The following is a 26,090-nucleotide window of genomic DNA, read 5'->3' on the forward strand; positions in this document are numbered from 1 at the left end:
TTCCCCATACCTCAACATCTAGGCTGCCCTATCAGCCCACCCTCTCATCTATTGGTGCTGCTTTTGAACACCAGGTTGGTCCATGACAAAACAATTACTATCCATGACCTGACTGTGGATGAAGGGGCTGACCTGGTGTGCATTACTGAGACCTGGGTGAATGACTTGAGTGGGGTGGGTCTATCTCAGTTCTGTCCACCTGGGTACTCAGAGTACCACCAATCTAGATTGGAGGGTTGGGTGGGAGGAATTGCCATCATCCATAAGGATTCCATCTCCCTCACAAGGAAACCCATCCATCCTAGCACCAGTTTTGAGGGTCTGTACCTTGTGTTAGGCCAAAGTGACAGAACAGGTATGCTGCTGGTGTACTGCCCACCCTGCTGCCCAGCAGTCTCCCTGCCTGAGCCGGCTGAGGTGGTCCCAGAAGTAGTGCTGGAGAAGCCTAGGACTGTGGTTCTGGGGGACATCAACATCCATGCTGAGGCTATCCTGACAGGGCCCACTCGGGACCTCATGGCAACCATAGAATCATAGAATGTTGGAAGGGTTGGAAGGGGCCTACAAGACTATTGAGTCCAACCATGACAACCATGGGGCTGCCTCAGTACATCACTGGCCCAAAATGTGTGGCAGGACATACCCTTGACCTGTTTTTTGCTGTTGGGAGGATGAGGGGTGATGGGGGGTGGGTTCAACAACCCTGTTGTCACAGACAGATCATTTCCTTGTGAAGTTTGGTTTGGTGGTAGCAGATCCTCCCTGCAAGGTGGGGGACTGATTAAGATGGTCCGCCCCCGGAGACTTATGGAATCTAATGGATTCCTGAATGCTCTGGGGGATTTTCCAGCTGATAGGGCTGGCGATTCAGTAGAGGCTCTGGTCTCACTATGGAATGGTGAGATGGGAAGGGCCATCGATACAATCGCTCCCAAGCGCCCACTCCAGTGCTGTGGAGCCCATAATTCACCTTGGTTTACAGAAGATCTACGAGCAATGATACAGGCTGGATGACAGCTAGAGCGAAGGTAGTGCAGGTCTCGGAGCGAGTATGATTGAAGATTAGCAAAGACTCTTCATTGTGCCTATTATGTGGCAGTGAGGATGGCAAAAAAAAAAATCTGATTGCACCTCTATCATCCCATCCTCGAAATGTCACCCAGCAGAATTGTTCTGAGTGGTGAAAAGCCTGTTGGGATCTGGCTCGGGCTCAGAGAAATTGGGATTTGCTGTAACAAATTTGCTAGGCACTTTGAGGAGAAAGTCGCTTGTATTTGCTCAGAACCTGAAGCCATAGTTATCACAGAGTCTGGGGAGGTATCCAGTGTTCCATCTGGTTGTGTTTCCTGGGATCAATTTCAGTTGTTGCAGCCTGATGATGTGGACAAGACGCTTGAATCAGTCCGTCCCACCACATGTAAGTTTGACCCTTGCCTATCTTGGCTAATACGATCTAGGAGGGGTGGATTGGCTGGGTGGGTCCAGGGCGTGGTAAATGCTTTGCTTTGTCAGGGGGTGATTCCTGCCACCTTGAAATAAGCTGTAGTGTGCCCTCTCCTGAAGAGGCCCTCCCTGGACCCATTGCCGTGTGAGAATTATCGCCCCAATTGCTAATATAGCCTTTTTGGGCAAGGTGCTTGAGTGTGTGGTGGCTGGGCAGCTTCAGACGTTCTTGGAGGAAACTGATTATCGGACCCATTTCAGTCTGGTTTCAGGCCAGGATATGGCACCGAAATGGCCTTGGTTGCTGTTGTGTATTTGAGTGTGTACTGCCCCTTTAAATGATTTTCCCCTCTTACAGTTGTTAGAGGCTTATCACATGACTACTGGGGTAGGGCTTCAGTTCAGAGCAAGCAGCTAAGTAGCCAACAGCTGTCTTCCTGGCAGGCCAGACTAGGTCTCAGCGAGGCCTAGATGTCTCCTACAGACGTAAGGTCAACTACTGTTTATTTGTTGGACAATTTTTAAAGCCTTGTTATTGTTAGCTAGTCTCGTGCTTTGTTTTCACTATACAACAGTTGCTCTGACTGATGGACTACTCCGAGTGAAGGACAGGGGGAGTGCTGCCCTGTTGATCTTCCTGGATCTCTCAGCGGCTTTTGATACCATTGATCATACTATCTTACTGGATCAGCTCTATGGGATGGGGGTTGGGGGCACTGTGCTACAGTGGTTGCACTCCTACTTGCGGGGCTGATTCCAGGCAGTGGTATTGGGGGATTCCTGTTCTACCCAATGGCTATTACGCTGTGGGGTGTCACAAGGTTCTATTCTATCCCCCATGTTGTTCAACATCTATATGAAGTTGTTGGGTGAGGTCATTTGGCATTTTGGAGTGGTGATGTATGCTGATCATAGAATCATAGAATAGTAGGGCTGGAAGGGGCCTACAAGGCCATCGAGTCCAACCCCCTGCTCAATGCAGGAATCCAAGTCAGAGCATCCCTGACAGATGGCTGTCCAGCCTCGTCTTGAACGCCTCCAGTGTGGGAGAGCCCACCACCTCCCTAGGGAATTGGTTCCATTGTCGTATTGCTCTAACAGTCAGGAAGTTTGTCCTGATGTTCAACCGGAATCTGGCTTCCTGTAACTTGAGCCTATTATTCCGTGTCCTGCACTCTGGGATGATCAAGAAGAGGTCCTGGCCTTCTTCTCTGTGACAACCTTTCAAGTACTTGAAGAGTGCTATCATATCTCCCCTCAGTCTTCTCTTCTCAAGGCTAAACATGCCTAGTTCTTTCAGTCTCTCTTCATAGGGCTTTGTTTCCAGTCCCCTGATCATCTTTGTTCCCCTCCTCTGAACTCTCTCCAGTTTGTCTGCATCCTTCTTAAAGTGTGGTGCTCAGAACTGGACACAGTACTCCAGATGAGGCCTAACCAGTGCTGAGTAGAGGGGAACTAGTACTTCCCAGGATTTGGAAGCTATGCTTCTATTAATGCAGCCCAAAATAGCATTTGCCTTTTTTGCAGCCACATCACATTGTTGACTTATATTCAGCTTGTGATCAACAACAATTCCAAGATCTTTCTCTACTTCTCCTTGTCATCAGAGTCAGCTGGGATGGTAAAGGTGCTGGACCAGTGCCTGGAGGCTGTAATGGGCTGGATGAGGGCCAATAAACTGAAGCTGAATCCTTACCCAATTCCCGGATGTGGGAACCACCAGTCTAGCCGCTGTCTAGCAGCCATAGGATTGCTCCCTAAACTAGTGTGGAGCTTGTTTTCTCAAACTTCAATTTTAATCTTCTGTCATAGCAATAGCAATAACCCCCACCAACCCTTTAGAAACAAAATAAGAGCACATTGCAATGAAACCGTAGGGCCGTTCTACATTGCACCCGCCATTGCAATGAATTGGGTGTCCTGTCGGGTTAAACACTCTCGCATTAAAACATGATTATCCACACTCAGCCATTTTCCCCATTGCGGTGCTTCATCGAATGCACGAGCTCGGTTCACACTCCAGCGCTGTGCTGTTTTCCTGCTCTTAAAGATGGAGGCTCTCACTGGAGGATCAGAAACCCTTCCAGTTCCTGCTGATTCCATGCCCACCACACTCACAGTTCTTGACAGCCCCATATCATCTTCCGGCTACTGATCGCATAGCTTCCTCAGCACTCAGTGTTTCCTCAGCAACAAGCAAAGGGCTGGATGTGCACACGCTTGTCTGATTTTGGAAGCTAAGCTGGGTTGGCCCTGGTCAGTAGTTGGATGGGCGACCGCCTGGGAATCAGGCTTCCTGCACTGAGCAGGGGGTTGTTCTATCCCTTCACATGAGACTAAGTTTTACCCCCTTCTATCCCCTGCTTCGGCTTTTTTTTTTAAATTAAGGCGTTATCTTCGAAGAATCATGGCTTCTCCACGATTATTTTTTTTTTTCTAATTCAGGCATGATCTTCGAAGATGTGGAAATTCGAAGATTTGAAGCTACTTCCAACTACTGACCAGGGCTGACCCTGCTTAGCTACCGAGATCAGACAAGCGCGTGCACATCCAGCCCTCTGCTTGTTGCTGAGGAAACACTGAGTGCTGAGGACGCTATGCGATCAGTAGCTGGAAGATGACATGGTGCTGTCGAGATCTGTGACTGGACAGGAGGGAAAAACAAACACCGCCGTAAATGGACAGGCAGGGGAGGGGACTACAACCAGATATGGTAGCGAAGGCAGAAAATCAGAGCACATTAAGGGGAAATACCGGGATATCAGGGTATTGAAAGCGGGAGCACGGAAGTGGGAAATTCTGGTTCCAATTCGAGGTGGGTACTGCGTAGTGTGAAAGACAGGCAGTGAAACCTCATTGGAAGCGAAAAACCCATAAGTGTAAATCGGCCCGTAGTCAAGCATTTAGGGAGAGTTGTGCTGAAAATATGTTCAACAATCAACAATATTCCTTGTTGAAGTCAATGAGATTAAATCCTTAACTTTGTAAATCATTAACTGTATAATAGACTTGCTTTCATAAATCTATAAAAATGTTTGACAAACATGCAAGAAAGGTTTCTGAATGGTAGATTCACAATACACCTTTTCAGAAAGAGAAAAAAATGCATAGCACATAAAAATCAATCGTACTTCAGAACAGTTCCAGCTTTCGGTTTTCCCTAGAATTAAAGTAATGTATCAAAATAAAGGTTAGCTATCCTTTCTTTTTCAAATGCAAGAAAAAACAAATTTACTAAACGCTTGTGAGCCATTGAAAGTCTCTCTGACTGATTGATCTGAGTTAAAACTGAAAATGTTGACTCACAGATGGCTGTGCTGCAGGCAAAAGTCTTTGCGGCTGCCAGAAGTTGATGCGTATCTGCAAAGGGCACTCTTTGCTGGTAAATTTCTTGAAACACATTTTGGTTGCTCTGTTTTTCTAAGAACTTTTTGGCCACAAAAAACTCTTCTTTCATTGGGAGTGTGATTCCTAGGGAGTAAGTGGATTCACTTGCTCAAAATTCAAGTCATCAATCATCAGATGCCACTGCAGTGATTATATCATCATTTTCAGAAAATCTCTTGTTCATTTCAGTAAGAACCATATCAATGACTTCAAAGTATACTCTTTCCATCTGTCCCACTTTCTGTCTCGCTTTTTTCACCAATATTTTCTGTTAAAACATACTTTTCTTCTTCATCATACTCCTGCAATTTTTTAGCCTCTTGATAGACGTCATAAAAAGAATAATTGTTTTAAAGTTCTTTAATAGTTTGTTACTGAATTGATAATAGCTATAGAGTCCTTCAGTCCTGTTTCTTGGGCTTCCAAGTCCTTATCTGCAAGTTCTAGAATCTCAAGAACTTTCCTCATGAACACTAAACAAAAACAGAATTCAGTTTTTTTCATGACAGCAAGAAATCCTTCACTTCAGGCCACATCATCCCCATTAAAGTTTCCAGTGTTCAACTTTTTAAAAACATCAGTTATGTTTTTGTAATTAGCGCAATCAGTTCTGGTAACTTTCAAATGACCTGACCAACGATGTTCCAAAAGACAAGACAGGCTTTGACCTTCATACAAACTTGCAACTTTTCCATGCTTAAAAATGTATAAAGCATAACACATTGGTGAAAAAGATGCCTGACAGGTTTTATATTGTCCACAGTTTTTATAACAACAAGATGGAGATGGTGATTACTATAATGGACATATGGAACTTTTCTTTGAAGCTTCTGTTGAATTAGGGCTTGCACTCCTCTTTTTCCGTCACTCATAACACTAGCTCTATCGTAACATTGATTTAACAATCTGGATGGATCCAGATATTTTTCTTCAAACGCTTTCAGTGTCAGCTCTGTAAAGGATGCAGCATCGAAAGTGTGGTGGTTACCATGCACAACAACGATTCATTAACCTTTCCATTTTTCACATACATACACATTTCAGTACTATGTCCTCTTGAACAACTTGTGCCATGATGTCTACACTTTCATTCTGCATTTCTGGAGAACGATAATGTGCATTTTTTGGAATGTGTTTACTAATTTCTACCAATTTTTCATCTTTTCTGAGAGTATATTCAAATAAATTTCTAAATAAGCTGTGCTTTTCTTTTTCTTCAGTGTAATATACTAATAGCTAGCAGGGAACATATTGAATATCATCAGCAATTGAATAACATCAGCAATTTAAATAATATCAATTGCCTTCAAGAATGGTAGTATTCACTAAAGTGGACACAGAGGTATCAGCTGAGAGTCATCTGTCTTTTTCATGCCACATAGTCATTGCTGAAATATGGTCCATAGATGTAGCATGTCTGTGAAACCCTCATGGTTTTTCAAGTGCTTTCTTCCAGTCCTTGAAACCTCTTAAAGACATCTTGTTTTGATAGATTGGGTTGGAAATGTCTACAAGGATAGCTGAAAGCTGCATTAGCTAATGAAGAATACTCTAACCATTCATATTTCTGGAACCATTCTTGTTGGAAATTACAGCCCCTCAGTGTTCTTTGGATATGAATGAAGTTTAATCTGTTTAAATGTTTCATCCTTTTTGGAGAGATCTTCTGGAATACCAGATCCAAAAGCTTGACTTTGCCTATAGCTGCAGTCCTCTTTCATCTGTAGACTGTCTCTGCGTTCCAATTCTTCATGAACTGAATCACTTTGGTAATTACAGTGAGGTCTTGTGCTGGGCTTTGATGCTGAATTAGGTATCTTAGTTTCAGATTCCACCCAAAAAACAAACTTGTCAATGGTAGAAGTTTAGGAAAGGGCAGAAAAAAATACTTTCAGGTATGTTTGTTAAGTCCTCCTTAGGGATTCCACCTTACAGTTTTGACATGACACTAAAATTTTCCTTCTGTAGTCAAGGGACAACTGGTTGCTATATAAAGCACTAACTAAGTGATTAGGAACTAAACTAATTGTGCAAAGCCTTTTTTTTTTTCTTTTACTAGTTGTGGGTTGGTTCCCCCCCCGCCTCCAAAGGCCTCATGCTGCACTGCACATATTAGGAAAATCAGAAATCAGGCCTCAGTTTCACTGGAGGTAACCAGCCATCCAGATAAGAGCTATGCACAAACAACAATGTTCCTAACTCCTCTGAGCTATTTTCATCCTTGGCCACCATGAACTCAAGAAAAAGGAGAAAATAGCCACTATATTTGTGAATATAGTGAGTACTTTAAAAGAGCAAAGGGTAACTTAGGGCAGATATTTTTTCCTATCTCTTAAATTATCTCTACCTTTCTCCCTTTAGCAATAAGCACTAAGGCTGTGCACAGACCCCCCGATCGCTTCAGATGTTGATTCGGATCATCCAAAGTGACCCCGATCCACCTCGGACTGATTTGGACCCCCTCCATTTCAACTCTGATCCGAAGCAAAATTCAGATATCCGGATCGTGCGATTTTGGTGTTTTCGCATTGACTTGCATGGGAAAACACAAATGGTCATAACTTTCCCAGTTTTTAGGGTACAGGCATGAAAACTGAGGACCTCCCCCCCCCCCCCCGAGAGAAGGCCACCTGCAAAATTTCAGACACTTTGGCCCAGTGGTTTTTTTGCTAGGCGGAGTTAAAATCTGAAGTCTTCCAAAGAAACTCTTCAAGCAAAGAGCTGTAACTTCTCCCTGATTTCACACACACGCATGACACCTTGGCCTCTCCCAGCCCCCCTCCAGGGCATTACACCCACAAAAGCCCAGGCAGTTTGGCCCACTGGTGTATGTGCTAGGCGCTGGTGAACTTTGAATTTTTCCAGGAAAACTCCCAAAGAGTTGTAACTTCTCCCTGTTTCCATGGATGTGTGGGAAACTTGGCCCGCTCCCAGCACCCCCCGAGGACATCCCACTTGCCAAATTCCAGGGACTTTGGCCCACTGGCTTGTGTGCAAGGCGCAGGTGAAATTTGATTTTTTTTTCCAGGAAAACTCCCCAAGCAAAGAGCTGTAGCTTCTCCACACTTCTGCCCCTGCCAACACCCCAAAGATTCCTCATATTGCACTGAATTGCTTTGCCCCACAGTGGACTGTTATTGGAATAAGAAGGTAATTAATATAAATACTATGTGTCTCGTGCTTTTCCAATACTGCCTTGAAATTTAGACGTATAGTGTTGGTGGAACTACACCTAGCATGCACGCACACACACACACCAACACAGACACACAAGAGCTAAAGAAAAGCAGAACTACCTAATCAAATGATGGGTGTCTTTAATTTATTGTTTTATATTTCATGTACAGAAGGCAGGATAACTTCAAGAAATACAGGGCGATAGCGCAGGCGATTAGATAACAGCCAAATCAAACCCTAATTTTAAAAAAACCTTCTTTAATTTCTGTTTTGGGAGGATCAACACAGAGAAGACACAGACAGTTCACTTCAGCATGGGGCGGGGGAGGGGAACTAAACACTGAACACGTAGGCTGCTATAATATGCCTTTCTTTAAGAATGTAGAAAGAAAGAAACCCCTTGAATATGACTTAAAGGGGAGGGGAACATGCCCAGAAGTCAATGTTTGTTTTCAAAAATTGAAATAAGACTGATTTGTAAAAATCTAAAAGAGACAGAGTTGACTGACAAAAACAACAAGGAAATAGAACAGAGAAAGAAGAAGTAAGGCTCAATATTACACAATGAATGCAGCCTTTTCTGGACTCCAAAATGGAGATAAACAAACAAACACAGGAATGGCAGGGGAGGGGGAGCATAGCAGAAACTTGCAAGGAAAAGCTAAGTTAGTTTGAAAAAATATGGAAAGGAGAGATGAATCTAATGAAATACAAATAACAAACAAGTTGGAGGTACAAAGTTATAGGAGAAAGCGGCTGGACGAGGTGCTGCAAAAGACACCGTCCCAATGGGGATTTACGATCAAGGAGTGAGGGAAGGGAACGCTCCCAGTACAACCAAGCTGTTTCCTTTTAATTTAAATTCTGAGGAATGCCTAATGGCGATCAAAGTTGAATAAACTAAAGGAACAACTCCTAGGAATGCACGCACACGCGCGCACAAACAATCATCTACCCACACCAGCCCTCTCTCCCAAAGACACAGCTAGCACAATGACTGAACGCAGCCTTTCGCTGAAGTATATATACCCTCTTCCTCCACCGCTCTCGCTGACTGGAGACAGCTAGCGCCGGCTGTGGCTGAGGGTTCCTATTTGCCAAAGCACGCTCCCTCCTCCCCCTCCTGCGCTCGCCTTCCTGCCTCCCACTGCCTTCTCACCTCCGCTCGCCTTCCCCCTCCCTCCCTCCCTCCTCATGCCCCTCCACGTGAGTGTGGACAAGGTGATACATTTTGGAGACAGCCTTTCTGGACTGCTGAGGCATTCAGGAGAGCTCCAAATATTCGAGGCAGATGAGGAGCTTCGTTGGGGGGGGCGCTTCGGTACTGCTCTGAACCGCCTTGTATCACAAGGTTTTTGCTCTGAAACAGGTCGCTTCATCTCGTTATCTGGGCTTTGTAACGAGGCGGTGCACAGCCCTAATAAGCACCCTGTCCTGCTCTACTCATAATAATAATCAGGATAAACAAACTCCTACTTCTTACAGCAAACAAACATTGCTGGCCGAGCAGAGAACACAACTGAAACTGAAAAGCAGAGCAAAGGGATGAAGTCTAAACCTTACTCACAATAAGTTCCACTATTTTACTTTTCAAGGGTCATGTTACTACACTGGCTGTAGTTTTTTTTTCTTTTTCAGGATCACTTAAGTAATTTCATGTGTCATCATGAAAAATCCATCCCCTGGGCTCCTTCACACTGAGCTTTTATCCTGAGATTGAGATGGCTCCTTCACGGAAGTTTGCGGGCTCTTTACATTACACTATGATAATTCAAGGCGACTCCTGCACTAAATGCCCTTTGTTCCTTTTTTAAACAGATCACAGATAATCAGCTATCAAATTACGCTGTTGTGTTCTGCTTGAGTTCCCTCCATGAAAAGAGGAAAAGTGGCAAGAAGAGGAGTGAGATCAGTGAAAGAAAATGGAAGACTCAGATATAGTGGGGAAGGGGGTGGGGGAAAAGCCTGCGAAAAAGGGAGTCATCGTGATTCTGTATTTAAAATGGAAGCGAAAGCCCCATTTTAAATGCAGGATTTTAGGCTGGTGTAGAGATGCCCTCTGTTGGGAAAATTCTTGAGTGAGCAAATTTTGGGGGACTCTTCCAGATGAGGCTTTTGTTGTGCACTTGCCTTGTCATATTCTCTGAATTTTTCTTAATTGCTCTTGTTCTTGAGACAAGCTGTACTTCTTTAAATGGAAGCTTTCATTGTCTATCATGACACAAATTAAAAAAGACAATTTCCAAAAAAATCCTAGAGGGGGCAAAACATAGCTCGGGGGGGGGCGCACCCATTCCCCCCGCCGCCCCCCAGCTGCAGGGATGCCGGTTGGTAAAAGCAAAATTGCCCACTAATAATGACATGTATAATGTTAAATGTTTCCCCAAATTTTCGATAACATAACCATATCAAAAATTATGGTGAAAAGTTAATTTTCACCTGATTTTTCCAGCTCACCCTTCCCATGACTGGTCACCAAACAAGCAATAGATGTAGCCACAGCAGTCATAAATCAGGAAGGGAATGCAACACTATATATACAAAAATACTGTTCACAATTTAAAGGCACAGTACTCATCGAAGGTTTTCAGAAATGCTGACAAATCAATTTGTTCATTTAAGCCTGCAGGGGCTAATGATTTGAGAGCGAATATCCAAAATGCCTCTGTAGCAAAAATCTATCTATATCAGGCCTGTTATACAAGTGTTCTAAACTGTTCAATCACAAAAAAAGAGAAATCCTCCCATTTATGTAGGTTGTCAATCACATGGGACCCCAAGGGGGCATCTATAACCTTATTCTTGATTTTGCTATGATGTTCAGACATCCTAATCTTTAATGACCGAACAGTTTTTCCCACGTATACATATGCACCTACAGAGACATATTCCAACATAGATCACATGAGTAGTGTTACAACTGGAACATGTCACAGTTTGAAACACCGACCATCCACAGGGTGTATGAACTCTTGGATTTGAAGAGATTGAGAGCAGTTAGTATAGTGCCCACATTTAAAGTAGCCTCTAATCTCTTCATTGTAAGAACTTGTTTTGGAAAAATCAGAACATACTAAAAGGTGCTTAAAAGATGTAGTTATATGATAACTTATCAGTAGTACATTAGAACAACCAGGTCGATCATTGACTAAATGCCAGTGTTTTCTAATAATCTTGTTAATCAAGAAGGAGAGTAGAGAATATTGCATAGGAAACAAATATCCTTGGTGTAGAATGACCAGGTTGTCTAGTAAACAGTTGTTGCTGTGGAATTCTATCTGCTCCCTTTCTTGCCTCATGGAGTATCTGAATCAGATAACCTCTATTTAGTCATTTTTTAGTGAGAGATTCAGAATGAATTTTGAAGTCACCATAAGCTGTAGAATTCCACTTAATGCTTAAAAATTGGCCATATGGTAAATTCTGCAACATATGCGGTGGATGATGGCTGGAATAATGGAGCATAGTGTTCCTGTCTGTGGGTTTAGAGAACAGCCTCACAGCCAGTTGTCCTCTGTCTATATGCACCATGGTGTCCAAAAAGGGGATTTGAGATGTACTGTGATGGCTGGTAAATTTGACAGTAGGATGCAATCCATGAAACAAAATTGGAGAAAACAGCGCCCCTCTGAAGATCAAGAAAATGTAATCAATGCATTGTAGAAAGAGAATTATATATTTGAAAAAAGGATTAGATTGCTGGATGATGTATTTATCTTCCAAAGCTGCCATAAACAATTTGGCAATTGTAGGTGCTATACTTCTCTCCATCGCCACCCCTTGAATTTGAAAATAAAAATCCTCTTTAAATCCTAAAGTAATTTTCTCTACAATAATATCAAGGAGACCTTGTCTTTTTTGTTCTGTAAGGTTTAGACCACAGCATCTTGGGGCCACAGGCTATATGCTCTTTAATGTAAGAACAATGTCTTAAAAGAGCCAGTGTCTTAAGTCCTCAACATCATGTGGTACTATGGTACATTGCAAACAAGAATGTGATGCTACACCCTCCCATCCCCAATTGCCTGAGCAGTGAGAACTCCAGAGGTGCAAGCATTTACTCAGGGTCCTGCTTTCTTGGAATGGGGTCACTGGAGACTTATGGGTGTGTGTGTGATGTATGGTCTATTTGCACATATATACAGATTGAGCATAAATAGAAGCTCACAGCTTAAACTCACTCCAAGAGACACTGAGTCCCCATCGATTTGTAGGGGAATCACCAGCACTATAAAATCCTGACAGAGAGCAACTCTGCTCTCTGTGTGTCTCACTCAGAATTGCCGGCTTCTCCTTTGTTTCCTGCTTATATATACAGTCCTGACTCACCCCTCCCCACATATAGTGGAGGTGGGAATAAGAATGACTCCACCCACTACCTATGCCTTCTTGGGGCATCTTAGCTCCCTTTGAGACACACCACCTGAATAGTAACCAGCTATCAGTAGTCCCTTTGTGTTAGGGCTTCATCACACGGAGCTTTTATCCTGCAATTGAGATTGCTCCTTCACAGAAGTTTACGGGCTCTTTACATGATGCCATGAACCTGCCGTGACCCTCCTGCACTAAATGCCCTTTGTTCCATTTTTAAATAGATTGCAAATAATGAGCTATCAAATTACCCCATTGTGTTCCACTTGAGTTTCTTCTGTGAAAAGAGTTAAAGCGGCAAGAAGAGGAGCGAGATCAATGAAAGATAATAAAAGATTCAGATATGGGGAGAAGGTGGGGGGGCAGGGGAAGGAAGCGCATGTAAAGGGAGTCAGTTGTGATCCTGCATTTAAAATGGAAAAATGCAGGATTTTAGGCTGGTGTAGAAATGCCCTTAAAAGGTATTACCTCAGGGCAACCCAGACAGATAGCTCTGCTTACAAATACCTTAAAGTCAAGAATCACAGAGTTGGAAGGGGTCCTGTGGGGGTCATCCTATCCCATTTCATAACAGAATTAATATGAAAAATATGGAAGATGACAAATACAGACAATGAACAACCTGCAGATTTTCTGCTCTTTGCATCTAAATGCCAAGTCCTAGGGCTCACAAAATGAGTTGCATGGTTCTCTGGGTCCAAGCCAGAAAAAGATTCATTTGAAACTGCTAGTTGCGCAAGACAGGACCGGATGTCCAAATTACTAAACAGAATTACGCATCCTTTAGCCTTCACTCCATGCTATTATTGTTACTCAGGAATTCAACAGCTTCTGGCAGGAGGGAAATGAGGGCTCCTGCTACTGCTTCTCAATTTAATGTAGACCTGCCTGGGGGAGTGGGAGCTGTCATTCCCAAAGCTTAATCTCCTGATTCCTATGTCAGCAAGTATAAACCCTCTACAAATTGATGCTCTTGTAGGTTTTGACCCAACTAGTGAAGCCTGGCAGAATCTGCCGCACTTTATTACATTCTTGGGGAAAAGGGGGCAGGTTTTCTCTGCAGTAAGGCTACTTCACTCCAAGTCTCTCTGACTGAAACCTATGAAGTATTTGGAGACCACCAGACCTCACAGATGTAACTTCATGGCTGTTCTTTCAAATGCAGTTATTTTCAAATGCGGGCGGGGTGGGGGCTGTTTTTAAACAGAGTACCACTTTTTGTGCTCTTCCCACTCCCCTTCACATGGAGAATAGCTTCAGTATTGGAAGACGCCTGCCTGCACCTTTCAGGTTATGAATGGAGGCATAAATTTACGTTTTCAACTCAGGCATATATGCTTTGAAAAGCCAAGATTTATGGTGCTTAATCCCCAGGGTGACAAAGACACTAGTACCACCATTGATACATTATGGGACACACACTGTTTCCAACATACAGATTTTCCTACACAGCTTTAAGGAGAAGGAAGCATAAGGAAATACACAAGGTACTTTGTACCTCAACACACGCACACACCCAAACAAAAAAACCCTCAGGGTAAACACAGCATGGAACAATATGATACCACCATCACCACCGCTTCAGGTATGCCAGGTCTTGACTACCATAAGAATCCTGTAGCTCTGAGCACACTTACATATTAAAACAACATTAAAAATGGCATCACAGAAAAAAGTCAGGGCACAATCCAGTATAGATTATATTTTTTGTTGCAGGTTTAAGGCACTTTTCACCATAACGCTAATACCAGTTTGGAAGTATCCATTATATATACATGTTTAAATCCCTATTTCCCCAAATGATTGGCACATGCCTAGGACAAAGTCCTTGCGTTCATGCTTGAGAGCATTTAATAAGGAAATGCTTTCTTAAGGGAATGAACTTCAGCTATGCAAACATCCACATGCAAGCATTCACTGTTATTCCTAGAAGCAAAACAATAATAATTTAAAAAGTTAGTAAAAAGGCTTTAAACTACTATTAGATGCAGATACTAAGGTGCAGTTCATTCCCATCTGTGGTCCCACAAGTCAGTTTGGTGACAAATGCTGCAATCCTCTGCATGCTTATTTGGGAATTAGTCCCATTGAACCGAATGAGACTTACTTCTGAGTAAACATGCACAAGATTGCACTGACAAATTGTAATGCAAGGTTTATGCACCAGTAAGCCAAGAATCCAGGGAAGACTTGGGATACAGATTTTTTACTCATTAATAAGACATACTCCCCAAGCTTCATACATTGCGATTCTGGTCACAGCAGTGATTTGCAGAGCGCTTCAGTTAATGACAACCATAATCTGGGAAGCAGGCCTGAAATACTAACCTTGCTGAAGTGTAGATATCCTTCAGTATTCTTTTCTAGTGAAGTGCTCCTATAGAAGTCACAGCTGATGTGCTCTTTTCTGCAGGGATCTGAGACTAATACTGAAAATGTTGAATACCTACTGGGATGGGACCTGCTCTTCACCTAACCATACGGCTGGACATAAGGTTTCACCATAGTCAGACACCTCAGGCTTGAGCCATGGCACATGAGGGACAATTGTGATTAGATAGCCAGACCAGACTCTTGAGTAAAGTCAAACAGAGAGTGAGATGCCCCCCTATCGCTCCCCCGTATGTACACTGTTCCAGGGCCAGCCCTACCATTAGGCAAAATGAGGCCATTGCCTCAGGTGGCAGATGCTGGGAGAAGGCAGCAAGGTGCAGGAGAAGACAGCTGTGTGCCACACAGCCTACCCTGCAACCCTTAACCCTTAAGCCTTCAGTTGCCATAGAGGATGCTGTCCCATCCCCAGTATTCAAATAAGATTCAACTGTCATCAGTTGGCTTTTCTACATGGAACGGGAGAGGGCACCATCCTGTTCTCCACCTTTGGCAGCAAAATGCCTTGGGCCAGTCCTGCACTGTTCCCAGTTGAGAACTGAATGAAGGTTATTGACAGATAAAGTTGTGGCCAAATATAAACCCCACAGATCAATGCCCACCTCTTTCTGGCCAACTATGAAATCAACCTACCCTACAGTACTTGAGGTGCAAGCATTTCTTGGTTGCAAGTGATGATTAAACCACTATAAGCACGGAAGAGATGCATGAGAAAATATCTATTATCCTATTTTTTGTTGTTCCAGGAATGTCCCCCCATCCCCACCACCTGCACACCGCCAAAGAGGTCTGATGAGCATGGCATATTTCTTGCCTGCAGAGATCAACAGTGCACCAGAATTTTAACTGGAGGAGGCCTGTTCAGGCATAGAGCTCTCTTCCTGACAGTCAATGTGATGTAATGAATAAGGTGCTGGATTTGAACTGAGAAGACCCAGGTTCAAATGCCCACTCAGTCATGGCGCTTCCTAGGTTGGTGACCTTCGACCAGTCACTATTTTCTCAGCCTACCGTACTTCACAGGGCTCTTATAAACCTACACCACCTGCAGCTCCATAAAGCAGGGGTGGAATAGAAATATAATATAGAAATAAAAACTCAGAAGTCAAACATACAATAGGGATTGTGCACATAAGGCACGCACAACACAGCCCCTGGCAAACCTCCCCAATCTTTGTGGCAATTGTGGAATTTGTGACTAATGGCTCAAAGGAACAGCACCTATTACGGAGCTTTTGTTTTGACTGTTATTTTCAGTCTGAGGCAATATCTATCTATCTATCTAACTAACTATCTATCTATCTATGTACGATTACATTTATATCCTGCCTTTTTTCCTCAAGGAACCCAAGGCAGCATACATAATCCTTTATTAAATTGTAAAGTCACAAAATTAATGGCATACCTCACCCATTGTGCTACTTGCAGTATGATTATGAGACATAATTTTCCTGAGAACTAAACCATAGGGTCTATGGCATAGGCTGTGATTTCCTAAATGAGCGTCAAGAGGAGAACCAACCTGGGTGGTGCTGATGTACTTTAAGAGCCTGAACGCTTCATTGCTCAGGGACGGTGTTGGACTTGCCCAGGGTTGCAATTCTATGTGCCAGCGTATCGTCTGGAATACCAAAAAAGAAAGAAAAGAAATCAGCACAGGCAAGAATAAAGCTATATTCAAGAAAAAGACATTCCTAAAACATGATGCATTGAATATCACAGTTTTCTGAAAATAGCAATAAAGCTACTACCAAAAGCCAAGTGTTACATTCTTAAGATCTTTGGCTATTTATTTCTTTATCAAATAATAATAAGAAATAAGAATTAATCCATATAAAGAATCTGGGGGGGCAGCTGAAGAGAAATACATTGGTTTGTGCAAATAGAAAAAGAAGAGGGGAAAATAATTGTTTTCTTTTTTCTAATCTATTCACCAACATGAGCTAATTTTGCTTTTGATTACCTGATTTTAACCCAAAAATTATAGCTTAATTGACAAAAAAGAGATGATGATGATGCCAAAGCTTGTTTAGGAATATTGTCACAGGGGGAAAATTCAGTATCTAACAAACCTCTACCAGTCTCAAATGTATAACTGAAGTGCTTTTATATTTTTCACATAGAAATTAATAACAGCCGAGATTTTATTCATTATCATTACAAACCAGATCTTATGGCACCATTCCTCTTTAATTGGAGGTTTGTACTATCTCCAGTGTTTGACTATTAATAATCTAGCCACTGTAAACATATTAATACAGAGCTGAGCATTTTCTTGTTTAATTAATCTTATGACATAAGACACATCGAACAAGAAAATGTTTGGTTCTGTGTGTTTACAGTGGCTAGATTATTACGACTTATGTCCTCTAATAAAATCATTCTAAACTTTCTAGTCTAAATGTTAATATTCTGTTAATATATTCTGTAATATATTCTGTTCAAAAATACCTTAAGGCACAGTCCTATGCATGTTTAGACAGAAAAAAGTCCTACAACTCCTAGCATTTCCCAGCTAGCTATGCTTTATTCTGTCTAAATGTGCATAGGATTGCACCCTTAAATAGTTTGTTCCACATTCAACCACACTCCAAAAATCTATAACCATGTACACTCTAAACCCAGCACAGCTAAATACACCATCACTCATGGGCAATGTCACACCTTACATTTTTTTAAAATGCAAGGATGTGCTTTTATAAGTCATTTTGTGTCAAAGTCCATAATCTGACAAGGTTTCTATACATACCAATTCACAACCAGACATACACAGGAATGTAAAGAATCCAGAAATCATTTGCCATATCCTTATCATATACATTCTGCTGACAATAATGTTCTACGCACGTGTGGTGATGATGGCAGCTCCCCAGATAAATATCCTGGGGGGAAAAGGTATCACTTCCCTGAGAAACCTTTGTTGTTAGCTTTCTGGTTTAAGAATAAAGATGGCAAACCCCAAGCTTGTTCCATATGTTTTCTTGCCAACCATGAGGAGTGGTAGAGATGAAAGGACCCAACAGTACATCTGGAATGGGGTGTGGGAGGGGCAGTCAGAAATTTTGAGCTCCTGGTCTGCAAAAGTAAAATTGCCTAGATGTGCCTCCAGGAAGGCTGCAGTGACAGACAGACATAACGTCTGAAGCAATGATGTAGGAGTAAATTTTAAAGTGCAGGCGCTCATAATGACTGTCCCTATAGCCGCATGTGACAGATTTGTCCTTGTCTGGGGATATTATGATATGGGATTTTTGTATTTAGCTGATCATGGATCAGCAGGTAACGTACCCCATGCCATATTCCAGGTACAAAGTGTCACCAAGGAATTGTAAGTTCACAAAATTCCTGGTATTAGCACACAGGGTTTTGAAATAGAACACTCTGAGATCAGGCATGTCTTCTCATCTTTTACTTTAAAATCTCAAGCAGTTTCTAATTATTCCTAAAATAAGAACATTAAGGGCACAATCCTATGGGGATAGGAGGCCCTATCCAATGCAGGGCAGGAGAAGCACAGAGGGGATCGTTCCCTTCACGCTTCTCCTGCCCTGCATATGCGGCTAGATAGCCGATTTTGGCTGTCTAGCTGTGGGAAGGCGGAGCGGGGGAGGCGGCTGCCAGTCAACACATAGGATGTGTCATACTGGCATTTCTGCCCTCCCCGCCCCGGAATGCCCCTTGGAATGCCCCGTTTTGGCTGCTCCACTCTCCTCTTGTGAGCACGGAGCACAGGGCTTTTCCGCGCTGCCTCTCAGGCAGCGCGGAAGGGGAGGAAGGTTAGTTCTCTGGGAACTGACCTTGCAGCGTGGGCTCAGAGTTCGGTTTCCAGAAACCCACATATCCTATGGCTGACTAGCTGATGACTAGCGGCCATAGGATTGCTCCCCCCAGGTACAAGGATACACAGTAGATGCAAACAAAACACATTTTAAAGTGGTTTAAGAATAATTTAGGAGCATTGATTTTAAAGTTGTGAAATATCTCACCCAATAACGTTTCTGAACTTGTAGTAAAATGGAGCAGATAAGTCAATGAGGACCAGTGAGAACCAATGCTTTGTTCTGAAGTACCTGCATTTTGCCTCTCATATTGATTTGATTTCTTATTAGTGCTGCTTACAGGATTCCTTTCCGTAGAACAGAATTTCTTTAACAATTACTTATTATTTTTTCCAAAGTTCCCAGATATGATTTGGGGAGTAACATATTTACTTCATATTTTGTCAGCTTTTAAAGTCATGCTTCCCTTCAAAACAGGAAAACACCTGCTTCTCTTTCCTAGGTCCTGTTTACTTCTTATATTTTATGTCCAGTTATATGCATCATAATGGGAATATGTACAATTCTTTAGTAAACAGTTATGCTTATGCGCAGTAGTTAATGTGATTTAGTGAATTTACACAAAAAAACCCAAAAACGTTTTTTAAAGTTAAATTTGTGCCAATCTTCCCAAAGGTGAAAAAAAAAATCTACAAAATAAACTCCAATAATGAACACATTTGTGCTCAATAGCAGAGTAGGCTGCTATGCTTGCTACACCCACCCACCCCAATCACTCCTTCCCATTCAGCCACCACTTTCAGAGTTCTGGGCCAAGGGAAGCACTGAAAGCAAGGAGGAAACTGCTTCTGAATTGTGCAAATGGGTTGGTATTTTCTTTTTTTCCCCTGGTTCTTTGCAAGTGTGCGCAGAATAGGCTGGCCGCTATGTACAGTCTGCAGGGGTACAGTTGCCTTGTCAATTTCCTTGTAATTTACCTGCTCCGCTTTGGTGCTTCCCTTGACAGGGTTGGGAGGATGATGATGATGATAAAGAAAAATATTTTTTAAAAATCCCACTGCATTGCCCACCGCATTGTACGCTCTCATTTTTATCTCGAGGGAAAGCTACTTCTGTTCATGCTTTCTGTAATCTGTGTGAAGCCTGTCAGCTCAAAACCTTGGAGATTCTGTCAGCTTAGCAAACAACATTTCACACACAAAGTAGGATAGGAAAGAACTTCAGAAAATGTGCTTGCATTAACAAAGGGAATTGCATCCCACCAAAGCCCCTGCCCCCAGCAATCCCTTCCCTTGGTGCTATCTTTGTCATCATGTTAGAAGTGTACATAGCCAGCTTTTCCCCTCAATGTACATAAAATATGTTCCCCTAAAGCTATTTTTATTATAAAGCCCCTGTCCCTGGCAGCAGCAGAGGGAGACATAAGATAGTTTCCCGCCTCCCAGCTGAGCAGAGCAGACCAGAGCAAGCTGCTCCAGCTGGTCCAGGGACTATAGAAGCGAGCAAGTGACCAGAGTGAGCGAACAGGGGGAGCAAACAGGAGTTGGCCAGGGGAGTTCGGTAGGGAAGGTCAAGGGGGAGGCCCCTAACATTTTTTTTAATTATTTTTATTTTTTATTTTAACTAACTTTTTTCCATTTATTTGTCTTGTAACACACATTTTCACACCAGTGGGACTCTGCTTTTAACCTCTACTGAGTAGAGGAGCAGGCACAGGCTAGTCTAGAACAATCACAAAGCCAGACACAAAAAGGGAAAAGAGGCTATGGAAGGACAAGACTCTCCAGTGGTGGTGACCTGCAAGGTGTGTGCAATGTTTGTTTTCTTGCCTGAGAACAACATGGCCTACACCTGCAACAAGTGCAAGTTGATCACGCTGCTGGAAGAAAAAGTAAGTGGACTGGAGCGGCGACTGTCGACCCTCCGGGGAATAAGAGAACACGAAGAGTTCTTGGACAGAATGGGGGAACTACAGCAGCAAAGGGCAGACCAGAAGCTTGAAGAGCAACAGCAAGATGAGGCAGTGGGAAATGCTGAGGTGAAGAAAAATGGAATAGAGGATACTCCTTGGAAAAGGGTGACAGTTAGGAGAAGAAGAACTAGATGCCACTCTGCACCAGTGGAAGCAGTGGAGCTGTGGAACCGATTCCAGGTACTTGCGGATGAGACTGGAGGACAGCCTGCAGAGGAAGAATCACAGGGGAACCTGCATGAGAGTGAGCAAGAGGCTAAATGTCAGTCAAACAGAGGCGATGAAACCCAGGCCTACAAGAAGAAGAAGAGAAGAGTGGTAGTAGTGGGAGACTCCTTGCTGCGTGGGATCGAGACCCAAGTATGTCGCGAAGACCCATGGACTCGCCAGGTATGTTGTCTCCCGGGAGGACGGACTGAAAGGTTGCCTGCACTCATAAAGCCCACTGACAGGTATCCCTTTCTTCTCATCCATGTGGGAACAAATGATACCGCCAAGCGGAGCTACGAAGAGATCACGTCAGACTTTGAAGCTTTGGGAAGGAAACTCAAGAACTTTGGGGCCCAGATAGTTTTCTCATCCATCCTTCCAGTAGTTAGAAGAGGGATAGAAAGGGAACGAAAAATACTCCGGGTGAATGACTGGCTACGAAGGTGGTGCCGACGAGAGAGATTTGGATTCTGGGACCACGGGCTATACTTCCTGGAAGATGGGCTGTTGGCTAGGGATGGGTTGCACTTCACAAAGGATGGGAAGAATGTGTTTGGCCACAGCATGAAGAACTTCATCAGGAGGGCTTTAAACTGAATCCTACGGGGAAGGGAGATGTAATGTTGGGGGTAACGATGGACATAGGCGCATGCATTGCAATGGAGAGAACAGCTCTGATAGTGCCCAATAATAGTCTTCAGACACATGTAGGAAGAAAGCCAGACTATGAAGCACATGGTCTTCGATGTCTATATACTAATGCCCAGAGTATGGGAAACAAACAGAATGAACTTGAACTCTTAATACAAGAGGGAAATTATGACCTGATAGGTATAACTGAGACTTGGTGGGATGACTCTCATGACTGGAATACAGCAATTGAAGGATATAACTTGTTCAAAAAGAACAGGAGCAACAGAAAGGGAGGTGGGGTTGCACTGTATGTGAAAAATACATATCTCTGCACAGAAATACAGGAGGAGGAGCTTGGGAGCCCCATCGAGAGCATCTGGGTTGAAATAAATGGAGCAAAGAATAAAAGGAACCTGGTGGTCGGAGTCTACTACCGGCCACCCAATCAAGGAGAAGACAAGGATGAAACTTTTGAAAAGCAAATAGCTAATGTTTTAAGGAAGCATGATGTAGTAGTAATGGGGGACTTCAATTTCCCCGATATTTGTTGGGAGACAAATTCTGCAAAACATGGTCCCTCCAGGAAATTCCTGACTTGTGTGGCGGATAACTTCCTCCTACAGAAAGTAGAGGAAGGAACCAGAGGATCGGCTATCCTTGACTTGATCCTAACCAACAGAGATGACTTAGTGGATAAAGTAGCAGTTACAGGAACTCTGGGGGAAAGCGACCATGTTGTACTTGAGTTCTTGGTTCTAAGGGAAGCAAAAGCCGAGTGTAGTCAAACGCGTACCCTGGATTTTAGGAAAGCTGATTTTCATAAACTCAGAACAATGATCAGTAAGGTCCCATGGCAAGCGATGCTAGTGAGAAAAGGAGTCCAAGATGGGTGGGAGCTTTTAAAAAAGGAAATTCTCAAGGCACAATCACAAGCAATTCCAACAAGAAAAAAAGGTGGAAGACAACAGAAGAAGCCAATGTGGCTTCACAAAAAGCTTAGGGATGACCTGAAAGCAAAAAAGGACACATATAGGAAGTGGAAAGAAGGCCAAGTAACAAAGGAAGAGTACAGGCAGATAGCACAGAATTGCAGGGATGGCGTCAGGAAGGCTAAAGCTGAGAATGAGCTGAGGTTAGCAAGGGATGTTAAAAACAACAAAAAGGCTTTCTTCAGCTACGTGCATAGTAAAAGGCAGAGGAAAGAAATGGTGGTTCAGCTATTAAATCAGGATGGCAAAATGATAACAGATGACAAAGAAAAGGCTGAGGTGCTCAATTCCTACTTTGGCTCAGTCTTCTCCCAAAAGAGGGTCTATGACCCCCCTGGCAAAGGCGAAGTACAGGCTGAAGGGGCAGGATTGCAGCTTGAGATCGATATGCATATGGTCAAGGAACACCTCATTACTTTGAATGAGTTCAAATCTCCAGGGCCAGATGAACTTCATCCTAGAGTAATAAAGGAACTGGCAGAAGAACTCTCAGAACCTCTGTCTATTCTCTTTGAGAAATCATGGAGGACGGGGGAAGTGCCAGATGACTGGAGGAGGGCTAACGTTGTCCCTATCTTCAAAATGGGTAAAAAGGAGGAACCTGGGAACTACAGACCAGTCAGTCTGACATCAATCCCTGGGAAAATTCTGGAGCAGATCATAAAGCAATCCATCTGGAAGCACTTTAACAACAATGCCGTGATTACTCGAAGCCAACATGGATTTGTCAAAAACAAGTCCTGCCAGACAAATCTGATCTCATTTTTTGATCAAGTAACCTCCCTTGTAGACCGTGGGAATGCTGTAGACATCATATAGCTCGACTTCAGCAAAGCTTTCGACAAAGTGCCCCATGATATCCTGATAAGCAAACTAGCTCAAAGTGGGCTAGATGAAACAACGATCCGGTGGATCCACAGTTGGCTACAGAATCGGACTCAAAGAGTGCTTCTCAATGGGACCTTCTCAAACTGGGGAGAGGTAACGAGTGGGGTACCACAGGGCTCAGTCCTGGACCCAGTGCTCTTCAACATTTTTATTAATGACTTGGAGGAGGAGGTGCAGGGAATGCTGATCAAATTTGCAGATGACACAAAATTGGGAGAGATAGCTAATACTTTGGAAGACAGAAACAAAATTCAAAGTGATCTGGATAGACTGGTGCACTGGGCGGAAAACAACAGAATTACATTTAATAGGGACAAATGCCAAGTTCTGCACCTAGGAAAAAGAAACCAAATGCACAGTTACAAGATGGGGGATACGTGGCTCAACCACACCACAAGCGAGAAGGATCTTGGAATTGTTGTCGATCACAAGCTGAATATGAGACAACAATGTGATGTGGCTGCAAAAAAGGCAAATGCTATTTTGGGCTGCATTAATAGAAGCATCGCTTCCAAATCCCGGGAAGTATTAGTTCCCCTCTACTCAGCACTGGTTAGGCCTCATCTGGAGTACTGTGTCCAGTTCTGAGCACCACACTTTAAGAATGATGCAGACAAACTGGAGAGGGTTCAGAGGAGGGCAACAAAGATGATCAGGGGACTGGAAACAAAGCCCTATGAAGAGAGACTGAAAGAACTGGGCATGTTTAGCCTTGAGAAGAGAAGCCTGAGGGGAGATATGATAGCACTCTTCAAGTACTTGAAAGGTTGTCACAGAGACGAAGGCCAGGATCTCTTCTTGATCATCCCAGAGTGCAGGACACGGAATAATGGGCTCAAGTTACAGGAAGCCAGATTCCGGCTGAACATCAGGAAAAACATCCTGACTGTAAGAGCAATACGACAATGGAACATATTACCTGGGGAGGTGGTGGGCTCTCCCACACTGGAGGCCTTCAAGACGAGGCTGGACAGCCATTTGTCAGGGATGCTCTGACTTGGATTCCTGCACTGAGCAGGGGGTTGGAACCGATGGCCTTGTAGGCCCCTTCCAACCCTACTATTCTATGATTCTATAGCAAGGCCCCCTCCATAGGCTCGGCTGAGAGACCAGCTGCGGTTGGTTCCCTCCATTCTCTTGAGCTGTTTCCATTCAAGTTGGTCATTATAAGAACAACAAAAGCCCTGTTCAGGCATTTATGGAATTCCAGCATGGATAGGGGCACATGCACCAGTTGAGCAGGAAGGATTTCTATATGTGTTTAGCTGGAGGTGCACAGAAGCCCTCTTCGGACATTTCAACTCGGCCTGGGAAGGATGAGAGTGTGAGGGTGGAGCTGCTGTGTGTGTGGACACTGGGCATGGGCAGGCTGGCTGGCACACCCAACCTTGTGCCCCCTACATACGCTGGAATGCCCTATTCAGCCATAATGCCTCAACAGGGCTTTTGTTGTTATTATAATGACCAACTTGTATGGAAACAGTTGAAGGGAGGAGAGAGGCCAAATGGCCAACAGGGTTTTTAAAACTGGTGCCCATCTGTGCTTGTTCTCCTCTCTTGTTCCATCTCTTTTTCTTTTTCATGTTTTTAGATAGTAGACCTGCAGCTAGAGATAGAGATGTGAAGGCCCTGAATAAAGAATGGAAAAATCTGGGGGGGAAACAGTTTTTTTCTGTTTTTTTCCAAGGACCGTTTTTGTTTGGGGTTTTTTGGATTATGAAATATTTTCTTTTAGAATGTAAGACAAGGTGTTTATATATTCTTACCAAACCTTTACTTTCCAAAAATGATTTCTAAGAACTATGTAATAAGTAGACTTTTATAGTAAGACTAGAGATGTAAAATGTCTGGATATAATGAAGCCATGGGAGGAAATGTTTTTAATCCTCTCTGTAAGATTCTCAGCATAGTTATTTCTTCTGTTTCTTATTAAAGTTATTGATCCAATATATCTTTTACTAATAGACATTTTGGGATGCTCCAAGTCATGCTCAGTTTCCCAACATGTGAATAGAGTCACCATATCATAATATGAAAGAAAACATACATTCTTGACAGTTTGAGTTTTGTTCTACAGAATCATGCGTTTCTGGACTTGCCTTCCTCTGCCTCCAAGTCTTCCTGCTTCTTCTGGTTTCTAGGATGATTCAGATGTTTCAGGGACTACTTGCTCAAGTTCCCTCTGGTCAGACATAAACTAGGAATCTAAAATATGTTATATATAACTTAGTTCGCTCATAAAATTAATCATGTTTGGTGTATTAAATCATAAAAGTACAGTTTATTCAGACAATAATTACAAACGTATTAACTGAGTTCACTTTTTAAAGTTTTCAAATATAATGAGCAAACCGTGTTGTCCATAATATAACTATAAGAACATAAATGCTGCTTTCCATTCCTAAAGCAGCCTTCCTCAACCTGGTGCCCTACAGATGTTTTGGACTGCAGTGGTGAGCATTCCTGTCCATTGACCATCCTGCCTGAGGCTGATAGGAGCTGAAGTCCAAAATATCTGGAGGGCACCAGGTTCAGGAAGGCTGCCCTAAGGCGACAAAGTGACTTTAGATCTGTGAGGGGAGCACTTATAGCTTATTCTTCAATTTCCCCCCAAATTTCAGTCCCCTGCCCCTCCCCAAAAGGGGAAAAATTGTTTTTTCCATGGCTTCAACATTTCCAAAGATTCTACATCTCTAGGCAGGTACAGTCGTGTTTTTACTTTGTGTACATGTCTTAATAAGTTTTAGGTGATTTAGAAATAACAATACTAATCAAGTATCAGAAACATTTTTAGCTAGTTTAAGAATCCACTTCTTCCTTTTATTAGAGGGAAATTATGCTTCTCCTCTC

The 26,090-nt window shown here is 43.1% G+C and overlaps 1 protein-coding gene across 1 annotated transcript in view; it reads right to left on the bottom strand.

Annotated features, from left to right (window-relative positions):
* Nucleotides 1-26,090, bottom strand: part of METTL24 (methyltransferase like 24) — a 107,912-nt gene that overhangs the window by 47,777 nt on the left and 34,045 nt on the right. Inside the window, exon 2 of the mRNA XM_084827285.1 lies at nt 16,292-16,390. Coding sequence (XP_084683411.1) covers nt 16,292-16,390 — 99 coding nt within the window. The remainder of the gene's footprint in view (nt 1-16,291; nt 16,391-26,090) is intronic.

Source organism: Heloderma suspectum, chromosome 1 (assembly GCF_057233095.1).
Source record: "Heloderma suspectum isolate Gila_16-S chromosome 1, 16-S_ref, whole genome shotgun sequence".
Lineage (NCBI taxonomy): Eukaryota > Metazoa > Chordata > Lepidosauria > Squamata > Helodermatidae > Heloderma > Heloderma suspectum.